This window comes from Nicotiana attenuata, chromosome 7, assembly GCF_001879085.1.
Source record: "Nicotiana attenuata strain UT chromosome 7, NIATTr2, whole genome shotgun sequence".
Classification (NCBI taxonomy): Eukaryota; Viridiplantae; Streptophyta; class Magnoliopsida; order Solanales; family Solanaceae; genus Nicotiana; species Nicotiana attenuata.
In genome coordinates this window covers 95,950,849-95,965,298 of record NC_031995.1, presented here as the reverse complement: position 1 = coordinate 95,965,298, position 14,450 = coordinate 95,950,849, and the positions used below count along the sequence as shown (strand labels likewise).

General features: G+C 36.8%; 1 protein-coding gene across 1 annotated transcript; it reads left to right on the top strand.

The window, feature by feature from the left end:
* On the top strand, positions 4,636-6,284 carry LOC109229524 (histone H2A-like). Its single transcript, XM_019394995.1, has 2 exons — positions 4,636-4,920; positions 5,829-6,284. The coding sequence occupies exons 1-2, from the start codon at positions 4,726-4,728 to the stop codon at positions 6,051-6,053; spliced, it is 420 nt and encodes a 139-aa protein (XP_019250540.1). The 5' UTR covers positions 4,636-4,725; the 3' UTR covers positions 6,054-6,284.

Sequence of the window (14,450 nt, the reverse complement as noted above, 5' to 3'; positions counted from 1 at the left end):
AACACGTGAGTTGTCCGTGCGGATCCATCTATTGATATTATTAGCACGTGAATTGTCCGTGCAGCACGTGAGTTGTTCGTGCAGACTCAGATATTGATACTATAGCACGTGATTTGTCTATGCGGATCCAGACCTTGATAAGTGATATCGAGTACTCTGAGAGTGTGAGTACATGAGTTCATCATTGTGTTGCATTGCATTAGAAATGCATACTTGATATGTAGGCATAGAGAAGTATTTTTCCTCTTGCCATTTGATAATGAAATTTGTTATCAGTTTTTAAAATTTTTGAGAAAAATCACAGATTTAAAACTTACTCATGTTTTCGGTGATTTCAGCAAAAGATTTGAGTTTTACTGTTATAATTGAAAAGAAAATGTTTATTTTCCATAATTGTAAATGAGCTGAGCATTTTATCATTGAGTTATTACTTGTGTTGCTTTAATTATATTGTTATGAATTGTTACTAGCTATTCGTATGGACTCTGACCTTTGTACAAGCTCGTCACTACTTTTAAACTAAGGTTAAGTTTGTTACTTATTGAGTACATGAGGTCGGTTGTACTCATACTAGTAGAGTCTTGTGGATCGGTATGATGACGTCCATACTTATTTCGAGGGGCTACAGGGCATTTAGGATAAACTTCCCATCTTTTTTCCCTTATCGTGCGACATTGATTCGGCTTGAAGCGTACCTCTTTGAATTTCTTCCACTCACTCGTATGCGTATGTGAACGCTCGGTATCAGTTATTTTTTGATAGCTTGTGATTCTATGAACGAGGTACGAGATGTGTTTTCTGTGTTTTGATGATGGGATAGTTTGGAGGATTTGAGGCCAGGTTCAGACCGCAGCTTAGGCTCGGTAGTTTCAGTTGTGAGAACTTGTGCTTTTAGACTTATATGTCTGGTAGTGTTCCTATGAGTAGAATTTTGTGGCCCGATGAGCGATTAAATGGATATATGATGAGTATGATGTGAATGTGGGATGTGTTCAGATGGGTTGAATGTGACAAATAAAGTTACTTGTGACCCAAAAGTTTGTTGTTGGGTAATTGATTTTTATCTTGATTTGACGTATAGTCTCGAGTTATGGGTGTGCTGCAGAATCTTTCATGTTGTTTAATTGTGGAGCGAAGTAGCTTTTCATAACTTGTTGATGAGTTCAAACTCAGGAAGGTCAAGTGATTACGTAGTAGATGTGGTTGTAAAAGGGTATAGAAATATGCCACTTTGAGGCTAAGCAGGCGGGTGAGCACCTGCAGGCTAATTTATGGATGTGTGATCCCTATAATGTTGTGTGGAGAATTTTGTGTCTACTAGCTTGGTATATGTGTTGAAATTTGAACTTTAATCTGGACGAAAAAATTGACATGACCGTCACGAGAATGAATGCGAGCTTAACAGATGATTCAAGGTAACATATGGTTTGTGTTGCATGAGCTGGTGAAGAATTTGGTTGAGCCTCGTAGTAGTATTATGGCAGTGATAGAGTATGGGTATGGTGAGTTATCGGATATTTTAATCTATGGCTTTAATCCAGGTGGGAGGGGGGAGCCTACTATTGACGATTTGATCTTATGGTTATATGTTAAATTTTAATTTGGGCCGGAGACATACTTGTGGATCAGTTATGACTGCAGAGGTTGAGATCGAGGATGACCCGAGTAAGAAAATTTCCTGGATATGGGTTACACTGCACTTCATGAGTATATGAAAAATCATGGAATGATTAAGTTATTATTTTTGAAGGATGTAGAGCACACAGAGTATGAATTTGATCGGTGGTGTTAAAGTAGGGTTACTTCTTTGAGTGCTCCTGTGCTAATGGTGCACGTGTCTTTCGGCCCGTTTGGGCGGTACAATTTAGATTTGAGAAAAGTGGATGACTCTTGAGAGGATTCTAATGGATATTCAAGATGTATATATGGCAATTGAAACTTTTTTCGGATTTATATATCGCTAGAATCGGTTATTTATATAGGATGGTGCCGGTACTTCAGGTAATTCTATATGACTATGGATTCTACATCCAGTATAAGAAAGGTAATGAAACAATTTTAAGTTCATTTAAGGTCTTTTCAGAGTGGGTGCCTCGGTTCTGGTATTTATGGGGGTAATTATGATGTGGTGAGGCTCTACAGATGTTTTGGTGACAATATTCTTGGGTTTGGTGACATGCATGGCTTGGTCGAGTTAGAGGAATTTAGTTCTGATAGCTTGGTTATTTGCAAATGGATTTTAAGGTATTCTTGATAGTTTCTACAATGGTTTGAGCCGGATATTTTCTATCGGTGTGAGAAACGTGTTGTGTATTGTGATTTCCTCCAGGAAGGGAGCAAAAGGAAGGTTTCTAACTAACCGAGTATGTAATTTGCTGGTGACTCAGAGATGATAATGAGATTCTCGTGCTTTTCACATGATGGCATGATAGATGTGGTGTATTGTACGTGATTAAGTTTTACATTTACAAGGTGGCAGTTCAGTCTTGAATGGAAAGTCACGAATTTTGGACAACATGATCAGTTTCAGATATTTAGATGAATGTTAAAACTGCTCGGTAATTCTTGAGAAAGGTGCGCATTTTAGAAGGCGCATTATGTTTTGACTTACAGATATTCATTCATATTGCGGTACTCACCTGGTTGATAGACTGTTGATATTCAAATTATTGCTATGTGGCACAAAAGACTTATGAAAGTATTCCTAGTGGGATGATCTTGCATGAAGGATGTGTTAGTCATTCGAGTGCTGGAGTTGTGATCAGTTACGGTGGTTCATGTATTCTATGAATTTGGGGACTGGGAGTTTTTAGAAGCAAAATGTTTCGGGGCCGCGGACTGTGAAGATGAGGCAAAGTTAACAAGAAAATAGACGTGTTATGGTTAAGTCATTGAGGACCTCTTTGAGGGCTATTCATCCATGATCGGATTGCGTTTAGGCTATAATAAGCCTAAAATTGACTGTTAAGCTTTAAGCTATGATGTTTCTCATATCTGTAACATTGCCTGAGCTATTTGAGCCGTGTTTGGGGCTACATAGGGGTTAAAATCCCTGAATGAACTTGATAAATCCTCAGTGATGAAAGATTTCCGATTTGAGCTACGATATCACACTTTGTATATGCCTATACTTTAACATGTCATTTATACCAGTTCAGGAACATGAGAATCTTATATCACTCATCATATACTTGTATACCTGTTCAAATACTCCTATATGATATGTTTGGATTGGAGGCTTGGGACTATACCATGCGGATTATGTTATTGGCATGTGAGTTGTCCGTGCGGGTTCTATTGCTAGCACGTGAGTTGTCCGTGCAGCGTTGGGTTTTGCGTTTCCTTGATCGTTTATTTGATTAATTATTTCCTTCCTCTACATGCTAGGATATAGAGCAAAAAAGCCCTAAAGAGGCCAAGTCAGATACACTTTAACCCTAAAAAGCCATAAATTTTATCAATGTGAGAGACAAGAATATTTTAATATGCAAAAAAACCCTACTTTTTAAGCCCTAAATGCTATATCAGTCATGAAAAAGATAAAATCCCTAAAGTAAAGTGAATATTCGACTGTTTCCCCAAAAACTCTAATATAAAATCCCAAATAACAACAGACAATTTGTGCATGCAGACAAAAATAGCTTTGATTATCACACATTATTCATAAGAAATTAGATGACAAAAGAGATAAAATCCCTAAAGTAAAGTAAAGATTCGATTCTTTTTCCCAAAAACCCTAATTTAAAATCTCAAATAACAAATAATTTATGCATGCAGACAAAATATAGCTGACTATCACCGAATATTTCATAAGAAAACATATGACAAGAGAAAATGACATCAAAATAGACAAACCAACATTCAGATCCTATAACTTGATTGGAATCGAAATCACAGAAAAAACGAAGCTCGATCAGAACGAGATTAACAGATAATAAACAAAAATAATATAATGGGTGAGTGATTATAATCGATTTTGGAAGGGGGTGACTGGTTTTTCATGCCATTACTAACCTAGGTTTACAAGAGGAGAGTTTGGTTAGAGAGAGGTAAAAGACGAAATTAGCATTTTTAGGTCGGTCTATTGAATAAAAGAGGGGGGACCCCAATCAGTTGTGTTTCGTTTTTGCGCCCTTGACGTGTAACAAATCCATTGGTCATTTGCTGATTGGATGGACACGTCTGTGTATGTGTAATACGCGCGCGTAGGCTCAAGGGTCAGATGTGTTTATTAATTAAGGAAATCATAAATACGAGTGTTCAAATGAGAAAGTTTAAAGTTCATGTATCCAACTTTACAAGTTTAAATGGCTAGAAAGCCATTACACCAATATTTATTTACTTAAAAAAAAATCCAATACAACCTTTTATTTGCTGCGTAGACATGTCCAACAAAATAAATAAGAAGAAATATTTAATAAAGAGTAAAAATGTATTGTCCTAAAGCTTTAGGCTTATCCAGTCAGTCAACCTCACTCAGCAACTCACGTGCTTTCTTCTCATTGGTTAATTCAGAAGCACACGAATCGTCAAATGCTCTCATATCACAGCCGTAGATTAACCCCAAAACCAACGACTCAAAATAACTCTCCCCTTCATTCAATACCATTTCTTCCATTTAAAACGTCAGCTCACAGTAACACTCAACACCATTACAAATCAATTTTCTAAAGTTACAAACACAACACTTCTCCCCAATTATTTCGAGTTTTTTAGAGGTTAGAAATGGAGAAGAAGGGAGCTGGAGGAAGAAAGGGTGGTGGTCCAAAGAAGAAGGCCGTTTCCCGTTCCGTTAAGGCCGGTTTGCAGTTTCCGGTAGGTAGAATTGGGCGTTACCTGAAAAAGGGTCGATATGCTCAGCGTGTTGGAAGTGGTGCTCCTGTTTATCTTTCTGCTGTTCTTGAGTACCTTGCTGCTGAGGTAATTCTTTTAAAGTTTGATTTTTTACCATTTGGGGTTTTGTATTTACTGTTGAATTGCAAAAGGGTCTTGCTTATTTTGTTTAATTTAGAGCTGTTTGCTTTTCAATTGATGGGCTCTTTCTTAATTTCCCCCCAGGTTTTGTTATTTTTGTTCGTTGTTAGGTGGATTAGGTATGTGCCGTAGGGCTTAGTTCAAGTGGCAAAGGTTGAGGGACTTGTGACTTAGGTCGCAGGTTTGAGCTTGACGCGATGTTAATTAATGTGGTATTTAAGTTGAGAAGGGTAGAGGGACGGGCTCATTATCTCCAAGATTGCTGTGCTCGGTCCAAAATGTTGGCCCTAGATGGATATCTTGGTCATTAAGAAAATGACGGATTAGGTTTTTAATGTTGAAATTAATGAAGAATTTGCATTTTTCTTCTTCTCAATAAGTAGCCAAATTGATGCCCAGGCTTTGGTCTAGTAGTAAAAGCTCATCTTGCTGGTTTCAAATCCTTCCTTACTCGAAAGCTTGGTATTTAAGCGGAGAATGGTAGAGGGATTTGGGTCTATTATCCATTGAGTTTCAAACCATGTAGCTTGATTTATTGTTGCATTTGAGATAGGTTAAGTGATTTGTTTTGGTTAGAGATCTGGGGTCATTTTGATGAAGCGCATGAAATTTAAAGTACTTTACTTTTTGATATTTCCTAATTTTCTTTTAAGATGATTTTTTTGGATTTGAATAGCCTTGAAATATAATTTATTTAGTTTCTGGATTTGTGCGGATTGAGAGTAGTCAATTGATTGATGGGTTAACTTTGATATTATTGACTTTGTGTTAGCCTCAAAATCGCTATTACAACAAGAAAACTAATAGAGCTATAAGTTGGATTTGGTGTTGATTTTGGTTTGAATGGTGTTTAGGTTTTAGAGTTGGCTGGAAACGCAGCGAGAGACAACAAGAAGACCAGGATAATACCGAGGCATGTTTTGTTAGCTGTAAGGAACGACGAAGAGCTTGGAAAACTCCTAGCTGGTGTAACCATTGCTCATGGAGGTGTTCTTCCTAACATCAATCCAGTTCTTCTGCCTAAGAGATCTGACAAAGAACCTGCTAAATCGCCAACGAAGGCAACCAAGAAGGCCTAATTTGTGACGATGTTCTACTTGAATCCATGTTGTAAGAACATTGTATTTTAGCTGTGCAATTAGGAGCTTTAATGTGGTTGTGAAATAATCTGTACTTGTATGTAGTTTTGATATTTATGGTTGCATGTAGGCAAAGTCTGTTGAAAACTAGGGAATGTTTGATTTCTGTTATCATGTAAAACTAATGAAAATTGGTTCTACTTCTCAAGATCTTTAATAGTTGTTAACATATGAGAAAAGCTTTACTTGTCTTATGAGCTTTAAACATAGCATAAACTTTGTTTCACACTTTATTCCACCTTATCCCGTGTACCACAAATCATTTTTGGATATATGACATTCGGTAATCAATAATCTAATTAATTTAGATCTACACTGCATAGTAAAGCGGAAGTGTTTCTTACTAGGGGTTTTTATCAGTTTTATGGCTTGAACTTGACATCTTTTGGTTAAGAGTGTAGTGATTTATCCATGGATATCAAATGATTCCTATTATTATTATCACGAGGTCCTCAAATATTTTTGAAATTCAAATACTAATAAGCATATACATCCATGCTGTTTTTCCTTTACGGAAAATCCTTTAAAATATGTATCTATGGTTTTTTCCCTATCTTTTTTTCAACAAAGGAATTCATCGTCTTCTTTTTTAAATTATGAAACTCCTGGCAATAATTTCTGGAGTTGAAGAAACTTTAAATATAAATATGTAAATTTTATTTATATTTTAAGACTTTATATTGATTTTTTTTTTTTAGGATCCTCTCATGTTTTAACCTTGAAAGGGTACATTAACGAACAATTATTGTTAGACGACTAAGAAAATAGCTATCACGTGTTACTAAAAAAATTCTCCCATTAAAATATTTTGATAGATCATATGTTTGTCAATTTTTTCAATATTTACTAAACATATATTCACTTATCGAAGCTTTATCTATAATTTTAACAAAGTAAGATTGAAATAATATTCATGTAACAAAAAAACCTGAAAACCCAAAAAACCCGATAAAACCGAACCAATCCATACCGATATCGTTGGTTTGGTTTGATTTTGATAAAAACTGAACCAACCCGGTCCATGTACACCCCTACTAGCAAAAACATTTAACCTATTTTGTGTTTTTTAAAGAAAAGATTACCCATATAAATGACTAAATAGCGTACATTGGTTTATTATTGAACTCCTAAGCAGTGCCGAAGCTAAGAATTTATCCAAGGGTATTCAAATTTGGAAGAAGTAAAAAAAAACTCACGACAAAGGGTGTTCAATATGTGTTATATACCTCTAAAATATAAAATTTTATCAATATACACAGTATAATTTTTCGACGAAGAGTGGTCAACCGAGGAACAATGGTCAAGTGAACACTCTTGTTAGCATGTGGCTCGCCACTGCTCCTAAGTTTCCAAACATTGCCGTTAGAAGAAAGTTTCCTGAGTTCTTACAAGTTCAGGTTCCTACGCTGACAGGGATTTTAGTTAATTTGTTGAATTTCAGCAAGATAAGGGAAAAGATATATAATTATCAGTTGTGATCAGAGGAAGTCAATGATTATTGGACGAAAGAAGAGTCCGTGTGGTGTTTAGCTTAAAGTAGATATATTTATATGTAAATGTAATGACCTGACCGGTCGTCTTGAGCTTCTGCACTTCGCTCGCCAGTTCTTGGGCATGACTAGCCCCGTGTGATGTATTATGCCTTATGTAAATCATTGGTTTTGGTTTTCAGGGTAATCAGAATAGATTTGGAAGAACAATTCTCAGTTTGAAGCTTTAAATTTGAAAGGTTTGACCAAGTTTTGACTTTTTAGCATTCGACCTCGGATTTCGGATTTTTATGATTTGGTTAGCTCCGTTAGGTGATTTTCGACTTGGGAGCGCGTCCGGAATGTGATTTGGAGGTCTGTGGTAGATTTAGGCTTGAATTGGCGGAATTGGAAATTTGGAGTTTCCGGTCGGTAGTGGAAATTTAGATGTCGGGGTTTGAATAGAATTTCGAAAATTGGAGTAGGTTCGTTGTGTCATTTGTGACGTGTGTGCAAAATTTCAGGTCATTCGGATGAGGTTTGATAGACTTTTTGATCGTTTGCGGAATTCGGGTGTTTTGGAATCCTTAGGCTTGAATCCGAGGGTGTTTTAATGATTTGACGTTGTTTTGTGTGTTCCGAAGATTGATACAAGTTTGATGGTATATGACTTATTCGTACTTTTGGTTGAGGTCCCGGGGGCTCGGGGTGATTTCGGATGGTTGACGGGAGGTTTGGAGTTGGAAATTTGCAACTGAAGTTGCTGAAGCTCCTGTCATAACCGCACCTGCAGCTTGGGGACCGAAGGTGCGGGCCCGCTGAAGCGTAAGGAATGTCGCAGATGCGGAACTGGGCGAGAGGAGCTGGAACCGCAGATGCGGATGTTCGAGCGCACCTGCGATGGCGCAGGTGCGAGATTTTGATCGCAGGTGCGGTCCTTTTGCGGTTAAGTGGATTCCGCAGATGCGCACCTGGGACTGCAGGTGCGAGATTTCGACCGCAGAAGTGGTTTAGCTGGGGAAGAACATATAAATTTAGCCCTTCGTGATTTTTGAGTGGTTTTTCACCATTTTTCATACGGGTTTGAGCTTGGGAGAGCAAATTGAAAAGGGAATTCAAGAGGGTTTCGTGGAGGTAAGGTTTTTGGACCCTAAACTTGTTTTTATGTTGTTTTTTACCTGTTTAAGCTTGAAATCTATGGAAATTAGTAGCCAAATTGGGGGTTTAGGGCTTGGAAATTGGAGACCTTAATCTAGGGATTTGAGGGGTCATTTGTGGTTGGATTTTGGTATATTTGGTATGTATGAACTCGTGGGAGGATAATGATTCTATTGATGTTTTTTTTGTCGGATTCCAAGGCGTGGGCCCGGGGGTCGGGTTTGGCCAATTTCGGGTTCCTTGGTGCAATTTGATTATTTTTTGCATGGGCTTCGTTCCCTTAGCATATTCTAATGTTATGATTCTGATTTTGGGTAGATTCGACGCGAGTTGAGGCCGATTCGAGAGGCAATGGTATCGCTGGCTAGAATTTGGACCGGATTGAGGTAAGTAATGATTGTAAATGTTGTCCTCAGGGTATGAAACCCCGTATTTCATATTGTCGTGCTATTTTGAGGTGACGCACACGCTAGATGATGAGCGTGGGATCGTGCACCGTTGGGGATTGTGACTTGGTCTGTCCCGTACGACTGTTAAGTCGCGTATTTGATTGAAAACTGTTTAATATTATTGTGTTTTGAAAAATATTACTATGTTTGGGGCTAAATGTTGTGTCTGGGCCTTGTGCCGATTGTTTGGACCCTTAGGGGGCTTTTTACTACTGTTTCCTCACTGCTTTGGTAATATTCACACTCAATCATGCTATACTTTCACTGATTTCATAACTCAGGTTTTATTTACTCCTTTTGTTGTTATAAATGATATTTTTGAGACGAGAACCTATTTTTACTGTTTGCCCGAGGGGTCGAGTGAGTTCTGACTGAGTGAGGCCGAGGGCCAGTGTTGTGAGGATGTGATGGGATCGGGCTGCGCGCCGCACCGTGTTACACTGATTTGTGATATATGAGGGGTCGAATGCCTGATTTGTTATCCCACGAGATGGCTTGTGATAGCGCTTGGGCTGTAGGAGCCCCTCCGGAGTCTGTACACCCCTAGTGAGTGTGGGTACCCAGTGTGAGATGTGATATTGCCCAAGGGGCTGTTGTTGTTCTTGTTGTTTCCCGAGGGGCTGATTACAAGTGACTGTGAGGTAGCCCGAGGGGTTGGTTTCTGCTGGTATTTTTCCCGATGGGTTGTTTTTACGTTTCTATACTTTTACTCACCATTTTTCATCACTCGTTTGAAACTATTGAAAAGTGTTTTAAAAGGTTTTACTAAACTGAGATGTTTTTACGAGTTTTACTGCTTTACTGCATTGTTCTGGACTTATATGTTTTGCTGTAGCATTATGCTGTGGTTTACGTGTTTTCTTACTGCTCAGCTACCTTTACTTTTATTACTTACTGAGTTGGCGTACTCACATTACTCCGTGCACCCTGTGTGGAGATCCAGGAGTCTCGGGTCACGCTAGCGAGTGCTGAGTTGTTCTCCAGCAGGCTTTCGGAGTTGACTAGGTAGCTGCTTGGCGTTCGCAGCCCAGTGCTTCTCCTTCCTATCTTTATTCCGCTTTGTATTAGCTTTGTTTCAGACTATGTTCTCTTTTCACAATTCTAGACGAGTTGTAGTTGCTCATGACTGGTGACACCCCGATGTTGGATTGTGTTATATATTTTCCGCACTGTTTTGACTTATATATTATGGGATTTCTAGTTAATTATTAACTTTAAATGTCTTATAATGAATTTCTGGTTGTTTAGGGTTCGTGTCGGCTGGTCTAGTTTCACGATAGGCGCCATCACGACCGGGTACATTTTAGGGTCGTGACAGTATATCGCCTCATGTTTTACTTCTGTTTCGTGGATTTAGGATGTAAATGTGTTGATTTATATTAATTTGAGGTGTTTTTATGTGTAGGAATGATCCGGGAGCAATTGGGGGCGAAAGGTGGGAGATTAGAGCCAAAACAGACAAAAAAAGAAAAAAATTGAATTTTCAGCGCCACAGGAAGCGCCCCACGCTCTCTCAAACAGAATGTGCAATTTACCAGCGCCAGGGACGGCGCCTAGCGCTGGGCTGGACACTGGTGACAGAAAACTTCTCCAACTTCGCCGGGGACAAGGTTATTTCGGCCCAAGACCCCCCAACTCGTATAAAAGGAGTCCTAAACCTAATTTTGAGGAGATCTAACATACTTTGAAGGAGAATTCACGGGGAGGAACACACACCACGCTTGGAGGATGCTTCTAACTAGTTTTTCTTCTCTTCTCTTCCCTTAATCTCATAGATTATTAGTTCTAGAGTTTTGGGTGCTACATGAACGTTGAAGTTCTAGCTTGAGTTGTTCTTATTAATTTATCATATTGGTTTATTTATTCAATCTTGCACTTAATTATTTAATTGCCTGATCACCAATTGAATACTATCTACGAATCTAGGATTGAACTCGGGAGAGGGAATTTTAGATTGCATATAAGATTGAGTTGAGCAAGATCTTAACTCTGAGGGGGAGGGGGGGGGGGGGAGGATTTGCAGTTAGGATAGGAATATACCTAATCGCCTTGCTTGGTTACTATGCATGAATTATCAATGCGTTCTTTTAATTCTAATTCCATAGGAATATAGGCGTTAGATTAGCTTGAATAGGCGAGTTGTACTTCGGGAGAAGGCTACGAGCCATATTTATCTTGTCAACCAATAAACCAGATAAATTAATTAGAAGATTTAAGTGGAAAACTCAACGGAATTGTTAGCTAACCCATAGCTCTAGAATATTCACTTACATTGAATTCGTCTCTATAATTCGCCAACTTGTTTTCTTTAATCTCTTAGTTGTTACTCTAGATTCCTTATAATTAAATATTCATACGGTAGGATTCGCTTGAATAGATTAATTGTTTGATTTAATTTAGTTGATAGTTAATCACTAAGTCCTTATGGGTACGATATCTGAACTTACAATCCTATATTACTTGTCGACCACGTATACTACTTGCGTGTGCGTTTGAGAGCAACACCGTACTATAAGAATACCAAGTGCTATCCTGATTATCAGATAGATGGGAATGCATTTTGTGAAACTATTATTAAAAGTAACGTAATTAATTTTGAGCGTCGAGATTGTGTTATTTTGCCATAAAAAATAAGCCCATTTTTCCCCATCTTTTAGTCAAGGTAGCAACCTGACAACCATCATGGAGTTTTCTGCACAAGAGAAGGTGGATACAGAGGTGACTTCAGGTGATCAATGTTAATGAGATGCCAGTGTGAAATAGTTTAAACTTCCCTTAATTGGTTTAAAACATTATATAGCAACGCAGGCCTCGTCTCTACCTGTGATTTTGCTTTTTGTCCTTAATGTTTGCCTAATAAATTACAAGCCACCAACTGAATTTGATAATTTGAGAGTTAAGATGGGTTGAGTCAAGATGTGCTAAAAAAAGTCATAGATCAACCTCTCAATTCTTACTAAATTTTAATAGGGATCTTTACACAATTTGCTGGTCGGATTTACCGTTTATTTTTTCTAACCGATATACATATTATACGATTGTATACATACTATATATCCGTAGATTATGTTTGGTTTTAATTAGTTGGGTGAGTGACTATTTAGATTAATTTTTCAATTTTATTTCTTAGTTTGTTTTCTTTTAATATATTAGTTGCCAAACAAAACTAATTTTTTCCTTTAATAGGTATAGGTAACATATCAAACACACCGACACACAAAAGAAAAGGATGTATAAAATTTCTCATGTATCAATTTATTATAGATTTCGCCCCAACCAGTCCATTTTTTAGATAGGTTGAATTCGGTGAGTCAATAAATATACGAGTCACTAATCTGCTTAAACTTGAACAACTTAGGTGTGTCATGTTTTGGCAAGTTATTTTTGCCACCACTACTTTAAATGTATGCTAATTCATACCATCTGCCAATGTCCAAAATTGAAAAGGTCATTGAGAAGGTTACTAAAAGGAAACAAGTTTATTGAGTCAGCAGTCATACCTGTTTCTCTTTGGCATTATTTCCGGTAAAATACTAACCTTTGAAGTGGGTCTACTACTTTTACTTTTCTTATTTCCATTTTTGAGCCATGAGGTCGTATTCAAACAACGTTGGCTTCTAAGATCTAACTACTAAGGCTTTTCTTGGTCAAGTAAATCCTTTGGTCTCCTTAATTCTAGAATAAGTTTTTTCTAACTTGTATCACTCTTTTAGCTGCAATTTGAAATTTCGTTAGACTAAAGGTACCCATTGCACGAGCGAACGGAAGAACAAATAAGGAAAGCATACATAGTACTCCATTCCATTGTGGTTCTTAATAAATTATTCAAAATAAGCGTTTCTTCATCACAACAATTTTATATAATATAAGAAAATTCAAGTGCGCATTAATTTTTTTCTTTTTTTGAAGTTACCATAATTTCAATAAGTGCGTCAAACTTTAACCACTTATTTTGGAGTTGAGGGAGGTAAAAATTTGTCCGCACTTAATTTTTATATCAACCTGTATTAACTTATCGGCAAGGACACCTCAATAAAATTGATGGCCTAAAACCAAGTTTTAATAAGAGGCCTTATAACTTTTTATTTAAATTAGTATATATACAAACACATATGCGAAAGAGTTAGTATTATCTTTTTTCTTACTTGTTTATATTATATACTATTTTTAAATGGCGTAAAACCTTTAAATTTATATAGCAATATTAGTATTTATATCGGTAAGCGGTAATTCAAATAAATAAGATGCTAGACATGTATTTGATATTATTGTAAAAAACTGTATTTACTAATATGAAGACTTACTTAGTTTAATTGAAAGTTCTAGAGTTTTTTCTTTATTATTAAAGAATGGACAGTCCTTCTATCTTTCCTTTTTACTAAATTTTTGTACTTTTTATTTTTTCTGCAAACTTTAGTATCTACACTAAAATAATAAAATTCACTATTAAAAACTTTTGGGCCTCAAAATCTCGAGGGCCTAAATCAAAGCTTTACTCGCCTTCTCCTTGAGCCACGCTCTCCAACGCTGATATTTTCAATCAAATTTTATGGAGTCACAATTAAAATAAGACAACAATGACATGAACATTAAAGCAATGAGTGTGTCATTTAGTTACCACATGTGATGAAGCTAGTTGTACAACATGTTCGTCAGGTAGTGGTCTCAACAGAACTGGTGGCCCAAAAATGAAATTTATTAAAAGAACATTAAACTTCTTTCGTAAAATTCATATAATAATGAAACACAAAAAAGCCTAATTGGATTTGATCTAGTGGGAGAGCGTACATATGATGTGTGGGTTAGGCGCATGTCATGATGGGGCATTTGCACAAAATATCCACTTTTGGGACCGCCATTTGAAGTTATACTTGCATTGCACAAAAAATTATAAACTTTATACACCGAAATCTGAAGTAGTTTTATCTCTTCGATGTAATTTCAGAAATCAAATCTTAAGTTCTTCCATCTTTCAAATGCAACTTCAGAAAATTCAAATCTTAAGTAGTTCAATCTCTTCAATGCAACTTCATAAATCAAATCTTAAGTTCTCTACCTTTCAAATCCAACTTCAAAATTTCAGAGTTTTAGTGGTTCAATCTCTTCAATGCAACTTCAGAAATCAAATCTTAAGTTCTTCTAATTCAAATGCAACTTCAGAAAATTCAAATTTTAAGTAGTTCAATCTCTTCAATGCAATTTCGAACTTCGAATCTTAAGTTTTGAAACATAAACTTGGTCTTTGAATTTTAATAATCCAA

What these genes read in the sequence shown, in the direction of transcription:
- LOC109229524 (XM_019394995.1), top strand. Translation starts at nt 4,726, where the DNA reads ATGGAGAAGAAGGGAGCTGGAGGAAGAAAGGGTGGTGGTCCAAAGAAG. An exon ending in TTGAGTACCTTGCTGCTGAG is followed by an intron (nt 4,921 to 5,828) that starts GTAATTCTTTTA and finishes AATGGTGTTTAG; the next exon opens with GTTTTAGAGTTGGCTGGAAA.